At 37.1% G+C, this 19,088-nt stretch overlaps 1 protein-coding gene across 1 annotated transcript in view; it reads right to left on the reverse strand.

Annotated features, from left to right (window-relative positions):
* eys (EGF-like photoreceptor maintenance factor) overlaps nt 1–19,088 on the reverse strand; it is a 302,080-nt gene that overhangs the window by 78,260 nt on the left and 204,732 nt on the right. The window contains exons 30-33 of the mRNA XM_039651858.2: nt 10,546–10,730; nt 10,339–10,430; nt 5,835–5,985; nt 1,211–1,323 (exon numbers count right to left, since the gene is read on the reverse strand). Coding sequence (XP_039507792.2) covers nt 1,211–1,323; nt 5,835–5,985; nt 10,339–10,430; nt 10,546–10,730 — 541 coding nt within the window. The remainder of the gene's footprint in view (nt 1–1,210; nt 1,324–5,834; nt 5,986–10,338; nt 10,431–10,545; nt 10,731–19,088) is intronic.

Genomic DNA, 19,088 nt, shown 5'->3' on the forward strand with positions numbered 1-19,088 from the left:
GTCCGAGTCGAGACCGAGACCAGAGAGAGTCGAGTCCGAGTCAAGACCGAGTCCATAGAGAGTCGAGTCCGAGACCAGAGACAGTCGAGTCCGAGTCGAGACCGAGACCAGTGAGGGTTGATTACCTAATTTACTTTTATTTACTTAGAGAAATCCTTTTTTTTGTACTGAATTTACTTTAAAATTTGTATCCAAAGGACTGTATGTTAAACCACAAAGAGAGGAAAATCACAGACCTATGTTTAGTACAAGCTAGACGCTTGATCTCTCTCTGTTGGAAAGATGTCAAGAGGCCTTCTATTGGTCGATGGCTGAAAGAATTATCAGCATGCCTTATCCTTGAAAAGTTAACATACACAATGAAAAAGAAATCAGCCGAATTTAAAGAGATCTGGAATCCCTTTCTTGCATTTTTGGAGAATTGTGAGGCCGAGGAAACTCTGGAAACTTGAAGGTCATATATACCTAATTGTCTGTATTTCCTAAGCTATGTATAATTATATAATGTCGTTATCCAGTGCGTTTTTTTTTTTGGGGGGGTGGGGTGGGGGGAGTGGATTCTTTTATAGTTTGATTGTTAAACGCTTTGTTAAATTGATTTGTTAAATGTAAAATGTATATCCTTGTTAATTGTAAAAATTCAATAAATACATGTTTATAAAAAAAAAATATGATCAGTTTAGGGTAAAAACGCCACATAGTAGGTGGTGTTAAAAGTAATTTTATTACAATTTGTCATGCGCAGTTGCGCACTAGAAAATCACCAATCACTGGGCGTGTCAATCAATTTAAAGAAATATTTTATTAACATACATTAATAATCATGAAAAATATTTTGAATTGAACTCGAGTGGACTCGGGAATAAAAAAAAAGTTAGAGTACGAGTCAATTCCGAGTCCAAATGGACACGAGTCCATGACAAGACCAAGACCATTAAAATATGGTCTCGAGACCGAGTCCGAGACGAGTCCGAGTCTCGAGTACTACAACACTGGAAATCACAGTGACAAAAAAAGCAAGTTGAAAACAGCGATGAATTACATAATTTCTCAAAATGCTGTCGTCAAATTTCTACAGTGACACAAATCAGTGAATAATTTCTTTTTGAACAAAGTGATTCAATAACATGAATAATTTAAAATGAATTTATACTCTCCAACACTTCACAGAATCGTATTGATTCCTGATGGAAAAATCATGTTCAATTACCTGCAGTTGTCAACATTGTTCCTGGCAATGGAATGGTCCACATGGAATCTTCTGAGCTTATTAATTTCGATTATTTCAATGCAGCCGGTGTAGTTGTGGAAAGGCTCGGCTTCCTGAGGGAACATGGAACAACAAAGTCTCAAGTAGTTTTTTCAGAGGAAAACAGAAAAACATATCAGACCTAGGGGTGAAAACGAAAAACGGCTACAAAGCAGCTATTCTGGGAGAGGAAAGTGCCGTACAACAAAGAGGTTGCATTTTAAGGCACAGTTCACCCAAAATGAAAATTCATTATTTACTCACCGTCATGTCGTTCCAAACCTGGATGCTGTTATTTCTTCGTGGGGACATTTTTACTTTCCATACAACAGTTTATAGTCTAAGGACTTTGCAAGGACAAAACACAACAAGAAAAATAGTATGACTTGTGCGGACTATATTCCAAGTCTTAACGCAATGCGAAAGCTTTGTGTGTTGAATATGCTGGAATTTAACAGCTGACAAGTCTGGAACTACATGAGTGAGTAAATATTGAAATAACTTGAATTTTGTTGGTGAACTAAATATTTTCAAGATTTGTTATAACAACATATTTTCTTTTGTCAAATCAACTTTATAATAATTTATTTAGTTGAGATAACTTATTATTTTGAGTTTCTGATGATTAAATCATTCTCCTTCATTGTATTAACTCAATTTTTCCAGTTCAATGAACTTAAAATTTTAAGGCAACCCAGGTTACTTACTTTTTTAAGTTAAACCAACAATATTTTTTACAGTGAAGTAATCAAAACATTTTTTCTTTTGTCAAATCAATTTAAATAATTTATTTAGTTCAGATAACATATAATTTTGAGTTTCTGATGATTAAATCATCCTCCTTCGTTGTATTAACTCACTTTTTCCAATTCAATGAACTTAAAATTTTAAGGCAAACAGGTTACTTACTTTAAGTAAAACCATCAATATTTTTTTACAGTGTATATATTTAAAATTGATTCCCACAAAAAAATTAATACAATGACACTTTTCACTCAAATAATAATAATAATAATAATAATAAATCGATAAAGATCAATAAAGTCAATACAGTAAATCAAACAATAAATCAATAGTCAATACAGATTCTTCAAATGAGACAGAAATGGCTTATGTAAAATTAGCAGAAGGAGAAACTGCATTGATACACACACACACACACACATACACACAGTATATATGAAGAGTTCAGATGCAAAAGCCTCTAAATGCCATTTGAAATTTTCTTCTTTAATGACGATTTTTATCAAACTTGTATATTTAAGTTCAGTAATTTCACTTAAATAACAATTAATAGGTAATTATCATTGCCATTAAAGTGAAATCACTGAACTTAAATATACAAGTTTGATAAAAATCGTCATTAAAGAAGAAAATTTCAAATGGCATTTAGAGGCTTTTGCATCTGAACTCTTCATATACAGTATATATCCTCAATTTCATTAGCAGTTCAGTGAAAAGAGAAAAAAGCATGTGGATCCAATCTTTGTTGTCTAGACGAATACATCTCACCCTCTCCTTTTTCTTCTCCTAACAGTATCTCAAGTGCCCGTGACCTGCTTATAGCTGCCTGAAGGAAAATGAAAAGTATGCCTGCTAGTTTCAAAGAGATTTATCACTGTCAATATGTAGACCTTGACAGTTTTTTGAAGCCCTCTGAACCAGTTTTTAGTAAGCTGAAAATATGTGTAAAATTCATGTCCATTTTAATCCAAATTAAGTTGTTGTCGTTATCTCTGCGGTAAGTGGTCAGTAACACGACACAAACCATCAATCTTTCCTAGTTTCCACTTTCTCAGTTGACTTGTCCACAACCTTTCCAGTCATTAGCTTATACTGGATAAGCATTTTTTTTTTTAGATTTCTTGATTAAACGGTCAGACCAATTTGTGAATCATTTTGATTCAAAAGAATCTCAGCAAAAGTGAGATTCATTACCAAATTGAACATTTTTAAAGTGCCCCAAATTATGCTACAATGACGCTTTCTAATTTAGTTTTGGAGGTCTACGAGAAAAAAAAAAAAAAAAAAAAAAAAACTTACATTTTCTCATAATATACATTGCACATCACCTTCTTTTTCAAATAGTCTGAAAATGGTTAATTTGAAGATTCAGTCTTTCTAAACCCCTCCTTTCCTGCTCTGATTGGTCAGATGGCCCAGCCTATTGTGATTGGCTGACCACTTAAAGCGTGTGTCGGAAAAAAAGCTCCATAGTCTTCCTCAGCGCTTAATACACCGTAACACGTACAGTAATGATAGAGTCGTTTTTTTTCTAATATCAATAGCTTGTTTTCATATGATGTCACGCCACTGCGTTGCCATGGCGCGAAATACAAATGGAGGGCAGTAATTTGCTGTATTTAAAAAGCACTATAACGAACTCAAAATGCCTGTGTTTTGAGTCATTTATGGTTACCTGAATCGATCAAATCACAAGGAGTTTTTATAGTGTACCAAAAGTTGTTGTTCATAAGGGGGAAAAATGCAAGAAATTGAGCGAAAAACTCTGGAAAAACAGCTTGTCTGTGGTCGGGAGGAGCCGAATGAGAAAATGTGTGTGTGTGTGTGTGTAACGTTAGTGATCACTTTATCAAAGGTGAGTTAATACAACTTACTAAGAGACTGTTGTGTAACGTTTCCGAACTTTGTAAAGTCAAAGTATGTCTGTAAGACGAGGTAGTTGCTGATATCTACCGCCTCGATGGCAGTAAAATATTTCAATTCAGTTGAAAAATTGCTCCTATTCACAACGTAAGGATCACATCCAACATATGTTTGATTTTTTTGTTTATTTCTTTCTCATGTAATAGCGTGTAAAGTAGTAAAGTACAGACTTGCCTCCATCTCGTCCATTGCGCTCTTCACTCCCTGCCCTCCATCTGAATTCCGCGCGTCATCATATTCACGTGACTGAAAACCAGCTATTCTAGAGTTCTTATCCTTTAGAAGTGCAAGACATGTCGACAACACGAGCCAAACTCTTCCAGGCCTACAACTACAGTGTTTAAGGGCGTGTCAAATTAGACATTGTTCGCGGGCAGCCAGTGAAATGCAAATTTGTTACATTAGCCAATTTTTGTCGGGCAGAACGGTTCTAAGAATGGTAAGGAAACGGTCTTTTTATGTTTCTATTCAGCCCATTCTCACCCCCAAGGCGTCACTTAACTGACGCCTTGGGAAGCATTTGGACATGCTTCAATATCTGACGCTTTAGGCGCCCTTTAGCGTTAGTAAGATGACGCCCTAGGATCGCGTGTACCCTACCCCCACCCCACACCTAAACCTAACCGCGTCCTCTAACTGACGCTTTCCTTTAGCGTCAGTTAGAGCGTCAGTTAGATGACGCCGTAGGATCGCGTCATGTAAGTGACGCTAAAGGGCGCCTAAAACGTCAAATATTGAAGCATGGTCAAAGGTGACGCCTTGGGGTGAGAATGCGTTGTTCTATTCGAGCTTGGTACAGCATGGCACACTTGATCCGGATTTCTTAGCACGGTTTGCTAACCATGTTGAACCGAGCTGGAAAAATGCGCTTAGTGATGTCGCCACCCAGGATTGGTCACTTGTCTGTTGCCTGGCTGCCAGTTCTCTGTAGCTGGCTAAGCACACTATTTGAGTGACGTAAACACAAATTAATAATAAAATGAAAAGAAATATCAATCCTTTCTTTTATTCGCCTTTTTAGGGCCCCCTTAAACGTCGGTAGATGAGGTTATGGGATCCTAACTCTACCCCAGACCTAAACCTAACCCTAAACCTAACCCGTCACCTAACTGACGTTAAAGGTAAAGCGTCAGTTGTATGACGGCCCGGGATCGCCATCTACCGACGTTTAAGGGGGTCCTAAAAAGACGTCCCAAGACGTCAGTTATATGACTTTTTGAGATGAGACTGTGTTACACAGACAGCTATATTACACACTGCATGAAAGATAACATTCGAAAAGCATAATAGGGGCAATTTAAGGCTTACGAGCAATATGAACTATAAACACACATGACTTATCCATGACTCTAGTTCTTCAATTGATGAAAGTTTAAATTACAGAGAAGATTGTGGCAACTACAATGATCATAATTTAAATTTTAGCGCAATAATAATTTAACTGGATTGAATTTGAGATAATTCAAATATTGAATTTACAATTAAGAAAATTTTACATTAAGGAAGCATGAACACTTATTTAAGTTGAAACAAATTTTGTTACTATTTACTATAAATACAGTAAAAACTGCAATATTGCAAATTATTAAAACTATTTTATATATTTTTTAAAAATAAATGTAACAATTTTTAATAAATAACTGTTTTCTATTTTAACGTATTATTAATATAAAACGTTATTTATCCCTGTGATGGTAAAGCTGAATTTTCAGCAACATTACTCCAGTCTTCAGTATCACATGATCCTTCAGAAATAATTCTAATATGCTGATTTGGTGATTAAGAATAATGTATTATTATTTTACCTTTGAAAACAGTTAAAAAAATAAGGATACATGTCACTTTTATCAGTTTAATTAGCCTCAATGGTAGTGAAAACTTTTTCTCAGGATGTGACTCACACAGAATCAGTTCTTACTTTATTGGGTGAATGCCAGACAGCAAGACCTCCAATGAAGAGATGGTCAGTTCTCTGTAAAGTCACGGCTGATGTCTCATTTCTCTGAATACTTCTGATAGTCTTAAAACCAGAAATAGTGACTTCGGCTGCACAGTGAGAAAAATATTGCCTGTGGAATAAAAAAAAAGATAAAAACCAAACCAAAGGAGCAGTGTGACATGCATACGAACAAAACAAACCATCATTTCAGTCTCCTGTTTCCTGTATCCCTTCACCTAATGGCTGTGAGTGCACTCAATTAATGATCTTTAGTATTAATACCACAGACGTCTTTTAAGGCAATTCAGTTTATGTTAATAAGGCACATTTGCTACGCCTAAAGGAGAACACAATTACTTTAAAAGCTAAGCACTGCTAATGCTCGCTTTATCTGTTATTATTTTCCGCTTTTAATATTCAGACCAAAAACAGGTTATGCTGAATGACTCCTAATGAATGTGTTGTTTCCATGGATAAGAGATACATTAATGCGTTGAGATAGAAAAAGGGTCCACAGTGAATTCATTACCCAGTACAGGATTCAAAATATCATGGTTTTTGTAGTTTTCAACTAGAACTAACAGTCACTATGTGATTTAAAGCCTAGTATGGTTTAATCTTGTTTAAAATATCAGCACATCATAACATAATCTATGTATTACAGCATAAAAATAACACGGTTGGAAGTACAACAACTGTAAATGGTTTTATTGCCAGTTAAATGCTAATTAAAACGGCAGGCTACTGTTGTAAAACTGTAAATCATGACAGACAAAAAAAATCCACTAAGCAAAACAAATGATTTGCTACGCTCAAGGGCGTCTTTCACCTGCGGCTAATTGTTTCCTCTCTTCCTTTTAAAGACATCTTATGCGTCTCGGACAGACTGTTCCGGAGATGTACCCAAGCTTTGGGAGTTTTCCAAAGCTTATTCTGCCCTTCCAAACAACAGGGGAGGAAAGATAATTACCTCAGTGTGGATTCTGGGATAACTATGTGCAGCTGGAGGATTGGCCTACAGATGCTCAGCTCATAATAGCAGTATCCCCCCCCCCCCCCCCCAGCCTTGATATCCGTCTCCCTCTTCCCTGAGGTTCAGAGAAGCCAATCTTGACTGATTTGTTAAGCCTGTAATTCACAGGCCGTGGAGTTTTTCCTCTAGCTTTGCTCCACACCTGAGGAGGACAGACCACCAGGCCCTGGACGTCCTCCCTCCAGAGCAGCCGGAGAAACTGTTAATTTAGAAGAGCTCCGCCAGAGCAGCCTGGCATCTCGCCAGAGAGCCACTGGTCCCATTGAGTCTTTGAGAAGACAGTTCCCCAGCAGGACACACAAAGAATGCTCCTTTCACTTAGAAATTGCTTTAAATGCAACAATAAAGCACAGCACGGTCCTTTATACTGTTTCACGCTTCCACTTGGTCATGTGAGACAAAGCATTGCACTGAAACTGTTTTTGAAACCAAAAAAATATTTGATATTTTTCCCTGTGGTCCACCTACATTGTTTTGTGCACAAAAAACGGTTGTTACTGAATTTTACATGACCATTTTCCACCCTCTCTGAGTCTTTTTTTGTGCCTTTAAAAATTCAGTAACACTTTATTTTGATGGCCCACTTTAAACATTCTGTTGACTATAAGGAACGTGGCACCTACATGTCAACTAACTGAATCCGGGAGATGCTGCTGCTTCACGTATCACACTGCTCATAATTTACTCGGGTTAACAATTGATCCTTGGTATTTATAAGCTGAAGTTTCACATCGAACATTCCTAAAACCTGGGTTATGTTCTCCATCCATCCATCCATCCATCCATCCATCCATCCATCCATCCATCCATCTCCAGGAATGAGTCCAGAAGGCATCCGGAACAGAAGCCCGAGCCACCTCAGCTGACCCCTCTCGATGTGAACGAGCTTCTCACCCTTTCTCTAAGGGATCACCCAGCCACCCTGCGGAGAAAGCTCATTTCGGCCGCCTGTATCCGGGATCTTGTCCTTTCGGCCATGACCCAAAGCTCATGACCATATGGATATGTTAGACTAAAGGTAAGAATGAAACGTCTCTTCTTCACTCAAATTATTGAGTTTTCGGTCGGCATTTGACATCTTTCCTCTAAAATGCTGAATTTACTGTTTATATACTATGTGCAGTGTTTCCGTGACTGTACGAATGATGCAAATAAGTACGCGATTGGTTGTCGGTTGTTAGCAAAAGTAACACACGGTGCTCCAGAGCAGGGTCTCATAACCCTTGGTAAAAAGCAGTGCTAACCCCACTTCAAAATTTACAAGTGTGAAAATCTCCTTTACCCAGGGTTAAAAGCAGGGTTAAAGGGATACTCCACTTTTTTTGGGAAATATGCTCATTTTACCACTCCCCCAGAGTTAAACAGTCGAGTTTTTACCGTTTTCGAATCCATTTAGCAGATTTTTTGATATTTAGTAGAACATCAGTAACCAGACAGTTTCTGGTCCCATTGACTTCCATAGCAGGAAAAAAAAATATACTATGGAAGTCAATGAGTCCAGAAACTGTCTGGTTACTGATATTCTACTAAATATCAAAAAATCGGCTGAATACATTCGAAAACGGTAAAACTCAACAGTTTAACTCTGGGGGAGTGGTAAAATGAGCCTATTTCAAAAAAAAAAAAAAAAAAAAAAAAAAATGGAGTATCCCTTTAAGAAAGACTATAATCTGGGGTTAAGCACAGAGGGAAAAAGCCCTAATTAGAATATGAGGAATTTACTGAATTTCAATTCAAAGAAATTCAACACAATGCCACAGGCACATAAAATTAGTGCAACATTTTTAAACTTAAATGTTAAAACTAATGACTAAGTCAATTTATTTCCTGATATGTAGAAATATAATTGTCTTAAGTACATAACTTTTAAGACAATTAACAACCATTCATTTAAATTTGTGTGAAAAAATGACAGGAGTGTCATTTAAAAACAAACAAAAAAACTCAATGCAATCATGGTTGTTAATATGAATAAGGTGTAATAAAAAACTTTTACCAGCTTTTACTGTGTAAAGCAATTTTACAACTTTGTTGCCATGACAACAATGCAGTGCCTAAGACCTCATGCCAAATCCTTCAAAACTGGCCTATTTAATTTCATTCAAATAACCTTTTTGTTTTTTAAATGTAAGGAGAGATAAAAAAAAAATAAAAACCTGTAATAAGAATATTACTTTAAATATAAGAGCTACTAGATTTAACACTTCAGCCCAATGACATGACACAATTGTCGAATAGTACGCATCTGTATGTTTTCCTAGTACGACATACTCTATTTTAAAAGATCAAGGAAACTTTGCTTTTAATAACATGACCCTCTTTTAAGAGATGGTCTCTTAATCCTGAATCTTTTTTTTATTTTCTTTTGACAACACTCTTTCAGCAAGTCTTTTGCTAGTTGGCACACAAGTAATGACTGATTTGTGCAGCTGGTGTATCTTGGAAGCTTTTCAAAATCTCTATGAAAAACAGACATAAACAGGCTGACGGACTCAAGATCGGGAGATGGCTGAAGCGTCAGGATGTGAAGAGGCAGTGCTGTCTCTCAGAGACTCAAAATCTGATGAAATCTTTCAATGACTGCGTGGCCGTGCATTTCACTTTCTGCTGAAGCGGATGAAAAGAAACAAATCTAATGGACCTGTATGAATTGTGCTTTTGAACATCAAAGACCTTTCAGCAATTTTTCAGCTCTCAGTCAAAATACCCAGAACTAGCAAATCTGGGGTTAGACTGCACCCATTACAGCGTTGAACAAATAAGAGCTGGAGAGAAATACTCATCATGTAAATGAATAATATAGTGCGTATTTTAGCTGTACCAATGATCGCGATGCCATTTAATCGGCTGTCACATGTCAGCTGCCCTGTTATTGGACACCATTTCTTGGAGAATGAATAAATCATGAATGACTATGATTAGAGCCTTACTTTAAATCTAATTATTTATTGGAACTGGAAATGAACTGGAACTGTAAATGATTTTGTGTTGATAGGGGGCAGACATTATAAGTTTATACTCCTTTCTGCTCCTTTTCATTTATGTTAAATGCTGTCATTGTATTTGTTTTAAATTAATATTTTTTTTTCCAACTTATTTATAAGCTACAAACGGCTACCTTTACATTACTATACTGGGTCCCACTTTATATTAAGTGGCTTTAAGTATTATGTACTTACATTGAAGTTACTACTTTGATACATTGGACTTATTGTGTACATACATGTTTTTACATTGTACTTATATTTTGAAAATACCTGCATGTAATTACAACTGTAATAAATTCATGTAATTACATTTGTAATTACACAGTTGACCCTCCCGTCACACCTTAACCTACCCTTTTCCAGTTAATTCACTTTTTTTTCATGTCCATTACACAAGGTAGACATCTGATTCATTTTTAACCTCTATAAAACTATTCGGATACTGGAGGACAAATTCTCTTACCTCAAAAGCACCACATGCTCATTTCCATCAGCAACCTGCTGTGCTGTATTGATCCGCTGAACTCCGTCATTTTGGTTGCAAGAAAAGTCGTACTGGAGTGTGTGGGTAATGTGGGTTAGTTTCATTAATTATTCTTCATCCCATTCTTTGATCCATTATTTGTAATGGTAATAATGTCATGCAAAGTTTATGCATATGCAGTTTTACCTGAAGCGTTCCATTGGAAATGTAGAGTTTGATGAAGAAGACACCTTTTTTGGCACTGCTCACGTACAGCAGTGTTCCGTACATGGATTCAGTCTGGAATCTCATTGTGACACTGAGCGTAGCACCAATTTCAATGCCCTCAAACTCCAAAAAGGATTTCCCAGAATATCTCCCAAAACTAATATCTGTAGGAGAAAAAAGTAGACAGTTAAACAGTGTCAGCGTAGTTTTCCTCAACTTGAATAGTGTAAAGTAAAAGTCGACATTTGTGGATGTGTGTTGGCTGTACAGAGACGAAATTTGCATAGATATCGAATAATTTATTTCATTATGGGTGTAAGTAAACAAAAACAACTTTATTTCATATTTATATATAGAAGTGCATTATATATAATACAATAATATTACATCCTGTGTACATGAAAATGTAGCCTTACCCAACGGTGAATTATAATGAGAATAAACATCACAGAACCTCTGTTATAATGTCACTCCAAATAAAAAGTGGGCAATGCTTATTAATATTCATTACTGTATTGTGAAATAAGGAACTGTATGAGAACATGAGTCAATAAGAATGGAGAATCTGAATAAAAATAATGAATAAAACCTGAATAAACTGGAAAAACAGGAATTTGAATTAAGTCTTGAATGGAAGAGAAACTTTTGTGACAGTTATTTATAATAATTATTTGAATATTTTAACATTTTACTGTCCGTATTTCATTCTGCCACTATCCCCTTTTAATTAAAACTGAAGAAAGCATACGAGTAACACATTATTAACACTAGAAACCAAAGAATTGATATCCTCCACATGAGCCAATATTTCTCAATTAAGCCTGTACTGTTCTACCAGTTTTTAATATTTCAGGTTTACAAAGGATCACAGTTCTCTTAAAAACTATGAATATTAGTTAATGCTAATTATAATAATGTGTAGCTCTGAGCAGAAAGAATAAGCAATGAGTATTTTTTTTAACAGGGACCAGCTAAAATAAAACTAATACCACTAATAGTATTTTGCAGTACAGAACAGTATGTAAATGTTGTTATTTTTATGGTTTCCCACAATGCAATGCTCCTTTTTCTGACCTTTCATTTCCAGTGGGATTTTTTTTTTAAATTGATTTAGTCATACTACAATAAATCCAAAATAAGCAGTTAAAATAAAATTCCAAATATAGCTAATGTTGCATATTGCCAAATTTGTATCCTATATAAACAGTACAAACCGATTCTGGAACATAAAATAACACACACAAACAAATCAAGATAAACGATTTTTGTTCAAGTCCATTGATTTGAAAACGACACAAACGTTAAAAAATGATAAAGCCTGTTAAGCATCTTTTCCAGCAATTTGTGTATATCATTGAACACCCCCCTTGGTGAGTTTCACGACTGTGCAACCACAGTAGCCAAAAATTCTCGGGACAGCAGCATGTGTCCAAATTTTAATCTTAACCGTTCTATTTAATCAGAAACGATCTTAAAACATAAAACAGGGATTTAAGTATAAAATACCAAACTCGTCCTTTAACAAGAAAGCGGCTGGATGCCCGAGACCACGTGATTTGCCTGTCGGACGTGGTTTATCTTGATTTTGGGGCTTCTACCAAGGATTGGTGTGCAATACAATTGGGAGTCTTCACAGGGTGTTTATTTAAAACACCAAAAAAACCCCCCCAAAAAACACAAGCATTGACTAGAGTGGGCGTGATCAGCACCGATAGCCGTGTCGCAGCCGTAATGCGCCGTAGATGAGTGTAGTGCGGATTGACTTGTCCGTGCGATTTTTACCATTGGCGGCCGGTGGGGCGTGTCTGGCGACACGACAAAGTTGAGAAAACGAATTTGTCAACTATAGAGTAAGATCCGTGAATGGGTTTCTCACAAACATTACTCGGCAAGCTGTAGTGGAAACGCCCTCCAGCGCAGCCACTGGCGACCAGCAGCGACAAAGTCGCTTGCAGTGTGACGGTAGAGATCAGTAGCGGAGTGGCAATCGGGAGAGTCGGGAGTTTTCCCGGTGGGCCGGTAGTGCCGCAAGGGCCAGCCCGGTCTGATAAAATGTATTTATTGGAAGTTCGCCATGGCCCAAGCTAAGGGAAGAAAACATTTTTTTTTTTTTTTTTTTACATTTTCTATAACGGAGCATATATTTGCACTAAGTGCCTGTCTTTACAGCAAAACGACACCCGTCTTGAAACAGCCTCAGTGGCATAACGTTAGGTCGTAGGGCGTGAAATACTTGAAAGCAGCTTTTTTTATGCGCTTAACGCGAGTTCGAATCCGCCTTGCCGAACTCTCTCTTCTCCCTTTTCCCAACACAGATAAAGATGTAAAACCTAACATTAAGGTGTCTAGCATTATATTTTGCCAACGAACTAATATTGAAACCATGAATATGGCGTTGCGCCATTATAATAACTGACATTAGAATAGCATCCAGTTTGTGCTGCGTGATTACTTTGCTCACGCGATCGCATGGTCAGGCTGCTGGTGTTTTCTCCTAAATAAAAGCTCAAGGGTTTATTTCTTGCAAGTGAAGAAATTAGGACAAACGTATTTTAATTTTCCTATATTATAGTGTAATGAAAGTTAAAATATACTTTTGAAATACTCATTTTCATTTACATAGTACATTTAGGCTATAAATGGATTTTACAGTACGTCATAGGAATAATTATAGATCATTATTACATTATTATAATAATTGTTCGGCATCCTAAAACACCATTGATAATGTAATGCAGACTGACTCTCATAACTAAAAAGATGTTTGAGCCCTCTTTATTGTCAAATTAATGTTTTTTCTTTGTTCAACGAGCAGTTCATGGGTTGAAGCTCTTAATTTCGATCCCTCAGAGAGCACAAGATTGATGCATTTAACCTTAAAATGTCCAAAATTTTCTTGCGGGGGAGCATGCCCCCGAACCCCCCTAGAGGCACAGAGTCCCCCCAACATAGTTTTAGAAATTACTATGGGAAAGAACGACCATTTGTGAACTGTACTCCAGCATACTAGTACAACAAAGTTCCTTTTAAATCAGTAAAATTGTAAATGCTATCGGCTATTAAAATCACGCCGGTGATTGGAGGGCCGGTGGTCTACGAAATTTCCCGGTAGATTTTTTGGTCCCACTCCGCCCCTGGTAGAGATCCATTTTTGTGTCGCGACTCGCGACGCCTCCCCACATTTGTACTTTGATGGGCGTTCCTCAAGTTTATCACTATGGGCGCGGTTTTGAGTCAGCGGCAAGACTAGAACAGAGGACCTACGAGAGACTTCACCCCATCTCCATATGCTCTACATATGCTCTATAGTCGCGTCGCATTCAACAGAATTAATTTGCATAGAAATGGGCATTCAGCCAGCATTTTGATGCACAACATTTTTCCAAATGAAGCGCCACCTTCCCGGGATGCTTTCCGAGTGACGTCACCCATAGGAATAAAGCGGAGCGTGGCGTGACAGAAGTAGGCCTATTGCACGTACAAGTGGATCCACACCTGAGAGAGGTAACATAACACAAGATATACAACCCAAATTAAAAATATTAGTCAATTCACAGTGTTGCCACCAATGCAATTGACAGTAATACGTTCATTGCACACATTGTTCATTTTTTCAACCACTTTAAATTTACATTCAGAGAAAATCTTGCTGAAACGTTGGCAAACATAAATCATTATGAGTATCCGTTAAATGGACGAAGATGTTATAATTACATTTTTTACAGTCTACAAAAGTTCAAACAATCTCAGAGAAAGATTTTCCACATTTGATGAAAGGTTTTTTGAATTAGCGCTATACTGTGCTTTCATTTGGCTTTCAGAAATCCGAGGAGCCCGTAAAACAGGTGGCTGTAAGATCCCCGTCTTTGATTTTAAAGGTCTTTTATGATAACTGCGCCTGGTACAGTAGCTCCTTTCTCTCGCAGGAGTGTGATCAAAGCTAAAAGTGACCCATTATCTGCCATGACTTGGTACATTTCTAAAGGCAGTTTTTAGATCGCCTCTAATTGGGGGTGACAGAAGTATAACTCTCCAGAGGAAGTCTATTCCAATTAGTTGTAGGAAAGGGCCGCTCGTCGAATGTTTTACCGCTGTCAGTGGATCCTCTGAAGCCACTGATGTTCACCTTGAAAAAGTCCTTACGACTGTAGTGCATCTATCATTTTAGACAAAATAACAATCTCTTATCCTTAATGAAATCTAAAAGCATTATTTGTTTAACATTTCAAAAGAAGCAGTCATTCAAACGGTACATGGTAGCTAAAAAGCACAGGGACATGGCAGTTAGCATATTTTGTAACCTAAGAGCCGACAAAGCTAAAAAGGGCCTATATTTCTTTCAGCAAGTGCATAGTACATGAGAGTAGCTTTCTAAGTGAAGGTCTACAATGATCTCTTTACTGCGTAAACCTCTTTCTGTCAGCTTGAGAAACTTCAGCCCTGTACAATGAGGGTTTTTTTTTAAGCAGAAATGAACAGTAACCAGCATGATACTAGCAACAGCACATGGTTTTACAAGAAAACCACATAAATTCTCCTTGCAAAGAGAGTGAGGGACTGTCTGAGAAAAATTATACCAGCTTATTACATGCCTCATTTTAAGCTAAGATATCCAGCTCTCTGTCATCCATATCAGTTGGCAATTATGGGACATTTTCAGAGACTTCCAGCCTCTTTGAGATCATTTAGGGTACTGATGCGGACAAACTTAAAAGACCGGCTCTGACTTGAGCAATTTGGCCAGAGCATTAGCGTTGGTCTGGAGTTAATGCCCTTCAATCTCAAATAGTTCCTACCAAAAGGTCTCGCCTCTGGGTATTTTGCAATGAATCGCTCAATAATGCGGACCTGCCTGCGGTATTCCTCCCTCCGTGTGATTGACCGATGCTAGGCTACAAAACAGAAGCGTGCATTTGGGGATTGCTGTCACGATTAATGGACCGACAGCAGATGAAGCCTTTATCAATATTTGCTTGACTTTAAATCTTTTTAATGCAGAAATCTTTTGATCTGCCGCTGAAGGTCTCTGGGGCACTTTGCCGATTAAGTAGCTTGTAGAAAAATCCCCTTGCGTCTGCTAAGTCCAGCACTCCATAATAGGACAAAATATCTCCTAGTGAGGCCTGTGACTGAAAGAATGGAGACTTATCGGGAAACCGGAGGCTGTGATCTCTGATTAATGAGGATGAATGCAGGGCGACATACGGAAGGTCTACCTTCTCCCTCCCCTGGTATTCCAGGCAGGTTTACCAGCGCTGATGATGGAAAATTACCCCTCTGAGACTGAGACGTTCATTAACTTGAGATGCTTGTTTGGACTGATATAAGGCTTTCACAAAGTCCGTGATTGCTGCTAGGAGGCAAACTCTCACCTCATTAGCCGTTAACTCCAGATCCCTTATTGAGATCTGCATTTTAGCCACTAACTTCTCCACGTGGTTGGCACACAATCTGCTCTGGCGGGTTCTTTAACATTCAAATCGCTTAAAACGGTCAATAGGGACGGGTGATTGCGAGCTCATTCAGCGGTTATTATCGACAGAGAAGAGCTATGAAAGACGCACTACAGGAAATATTTAACATACAACTCGGTGGATTAAATAAGTCCGCAAACACTTTTAGGGTAGTTACTGCTAATGCTCGTGAAATGCTGACTCGGTTGGACCGCTGCCAGCTGTGCTGATGAATACTATTATGGGATGTATAAATATAGATCCCTTTAAAGGAAAAACAAGAGAGAGAGTGGGTGTGCAAAAAATATCAGCGTTTTCCTTACGGCCATTCAAATATACCTCTGTTTAATGTATGAATGGAAAGCGCATACATTAAATTAAATCTATAGAGGAAAGTACTCATGAAATACAAACAAATGCAAAACTAATTTTGCACTTATGCACCATTTTCCAACATAATTAACAGATTCTTTTACACTTAACTTTTATTACTAACAAACATTAGAGATCTGTACCTCTTGCCACATAACTCCACCATTTGTACTACAGGCAGAAATTATACCTCAAATTATGAGGTGTGTTTTTTTTTTCCCTATGCAATCAGGATTGTTACCTGACGAACTATAAAATAAGCAAAAAAGGATCAATGTGTACAAGTGTTACTTCTAAAAGTCACTCATTTAAATAAAATACAAAAAATGGATTTTTACAATCAAATCAATATTATAGTCACAATTTCCCTGACATACACGTCAACACATACACATCTAATACATTACAAACATATTTTGTACACTCTCTAATTATAGGACTAGAATTCACACACAAATGTGCAAGGTGCCCACAAGAAAATAAGACAGACATCATAAAACTCTTAGATTTATAAGCCTCATAAGTCATGTAAATGAGATACAGATTGAGCAGACTGAAACCATGATGAATAATTCAATGCTAGTTATGCAAATAAATTAATGATCATTTTCCTTTATTGTCATCTGATTTATGCCCAGCCTGCATACCACGTTGCTCATCGCTCCATACATACAGTATAAATATATGAGAATCCAACCTCTTCAGTTTGCCTGACACCAACGTGCAATGACAGATTACATGAAGTGAGCACATCTGAACTTCATTTCATATAGAAGCTCCTCTCGGGATCCTCTCGAATGCCAAAATTGCAATGAGAACTGTGCCAATTTATTATGTATTTATATATTTGTTTGCTCATACTAAAGTAATGAGTTTTGTCGGAGAAAAATATATATTTATTTTATAAATGTGTCGGATTCTTTGCACGACCTCAAGTGTTGCATCAACTATTTGTTCAATTGTTGCATGTGAAGTTATACGTCCAAACCAGCATGACCCGGCTGCCACAGACTGAATTCAAGATATCAAAGAGGAATTTCAAACTATCTTCTTTTGTTTCTATGTGAAATAGATTCTATACCCAGTAAGCTGGGAATGCAGAGGAGGAGGAGAGGACAGGAGAAAGAGAGAGCAGAGGTATCATGCAAGTTCCTGGCTAATCTATTTATAGCTGCACCTAGGGCAAAAGACGTTTTTAGAGAGCGACCTAGATAGACATATCGATGAGAGTTTGTTGGCCTATCTGAAAGTTACAGTAGATGTTCTTTCTTAAACACCAGAATAATTAAAGGGGTCATGAACTGGCTTTTTAAATTTTATTATATTGTTGTCTGAGGTCAACTTATGACGTTCGCTTGGTTTTTGCATTCAAAAACATCAAAATGAATAAGTAATGTACCCAAGTTTTGAGCCTACCTGAAAAACGTCTTGGAAGTGAACGCCCACTGCTGTGAGTGGGGAACAGTTTTGCATATTATAATGAGTTTCAACTCACCCGTTGATGCACTTGGGGGAAATTGTGTGTTGCACAATCCCTGTCAGATCCAATATAGACGGCACAGCACCGTTCTTTACTCTTAATCGGTTTGCAAATCCAGTCATATTTACAAAACGATCCTCAGTGAAATGAAGCGAACAGACGATGTTTCACCCTCATCAGCTGGAGTGGAACGTCATTAAAAATAAAGTTTATCCATGCAGTCCTATTGGAATCCAGAGGAAGCTTATGCAGCGACTGTCTTCTTCCACATCCAGGCGCTGCACAATATTCTGTATTGTTCGGTAGCTTGATCCGGTTTGTCATCACGAGGTGGGAATCTATGTTATTTACTATGCGTGTAATGCGTGAATCGGTGAGCGGGGCTAAACCAGCCATGTTGAAGTAGGAGTTGATCATCTTCTGCGGGGGTGGTGTTTTATCCTCTTTGACGTCATAGTTCCCCACTTTTAAAAACGAGTCGTTTGCAGAGCCAGGTGTCAATCAAGGCTTTTATTGGACTAACAAGGACATTTTCAGTTCTGAAACTTACAGGATATTCTAATAATATCATGACCTCTTAGATGTCAAAAGCTCAAGGAAATTTTGATTTCTCAGTTCATCACCCCTTTAAAAAAAAGATTGTGTAGACAAATGAAGAGTTCAGATGCAAAAGCCTCTAAGTGTCATTTGAAATTTTCGGTAACACTTTATAATAACTACACGCTAATAATCATTAGTTAAGCATGAGTAAACCATTAATTCATCATTCATAAAGCATTAATAGACATTAATAAGCAGTTCATAAATACAGCTATAAATGCTTTCTTCTTGATTTAAAAGCATATCTATAATTTGTTTAATAATTGTATTTTCATCCTTTATTAATGATCAATTTATCATTTCTAAATGAAGAATTGCATTTTTTATTAACCAGTTATTTAAGAGTTTTCAGTGGTTCATACGATTACTTAGAGCGAGTAAGTACATGATTAATAAACTATTTAAATGTACATTCATACATCTTATTATTCAGACATATAGTGATGGTAACTTAATGTGTTAATAAATTCTTTATTAACATGTATTAATGCTGTAATTAAGGGTTAATTTGGGTAGTTATAAAGCGTTTAGTAGTGGTCAGTTAACTATGTTCGTGAGCTCATCTAAAGTGAGGACTAGTCATGCCTTGTAAAGCATTTTTAAAGGCTGTTAAATAT

The sequence above is a fragment of the Pimephales promelas genome, chromosome 11 (assembly GCF_988280905.1).
Source record: "Pimephales promelas chromosome 11, fPimPro1.hap1.1, whole genome shotgun sequence".
Classification (NCBI taxonomy): Eukaryota; Metazoa; Chordata; class Actinopteri; order Cypriniformes; family Leuciscidae; genus Pimephales; species Pimephales promelas.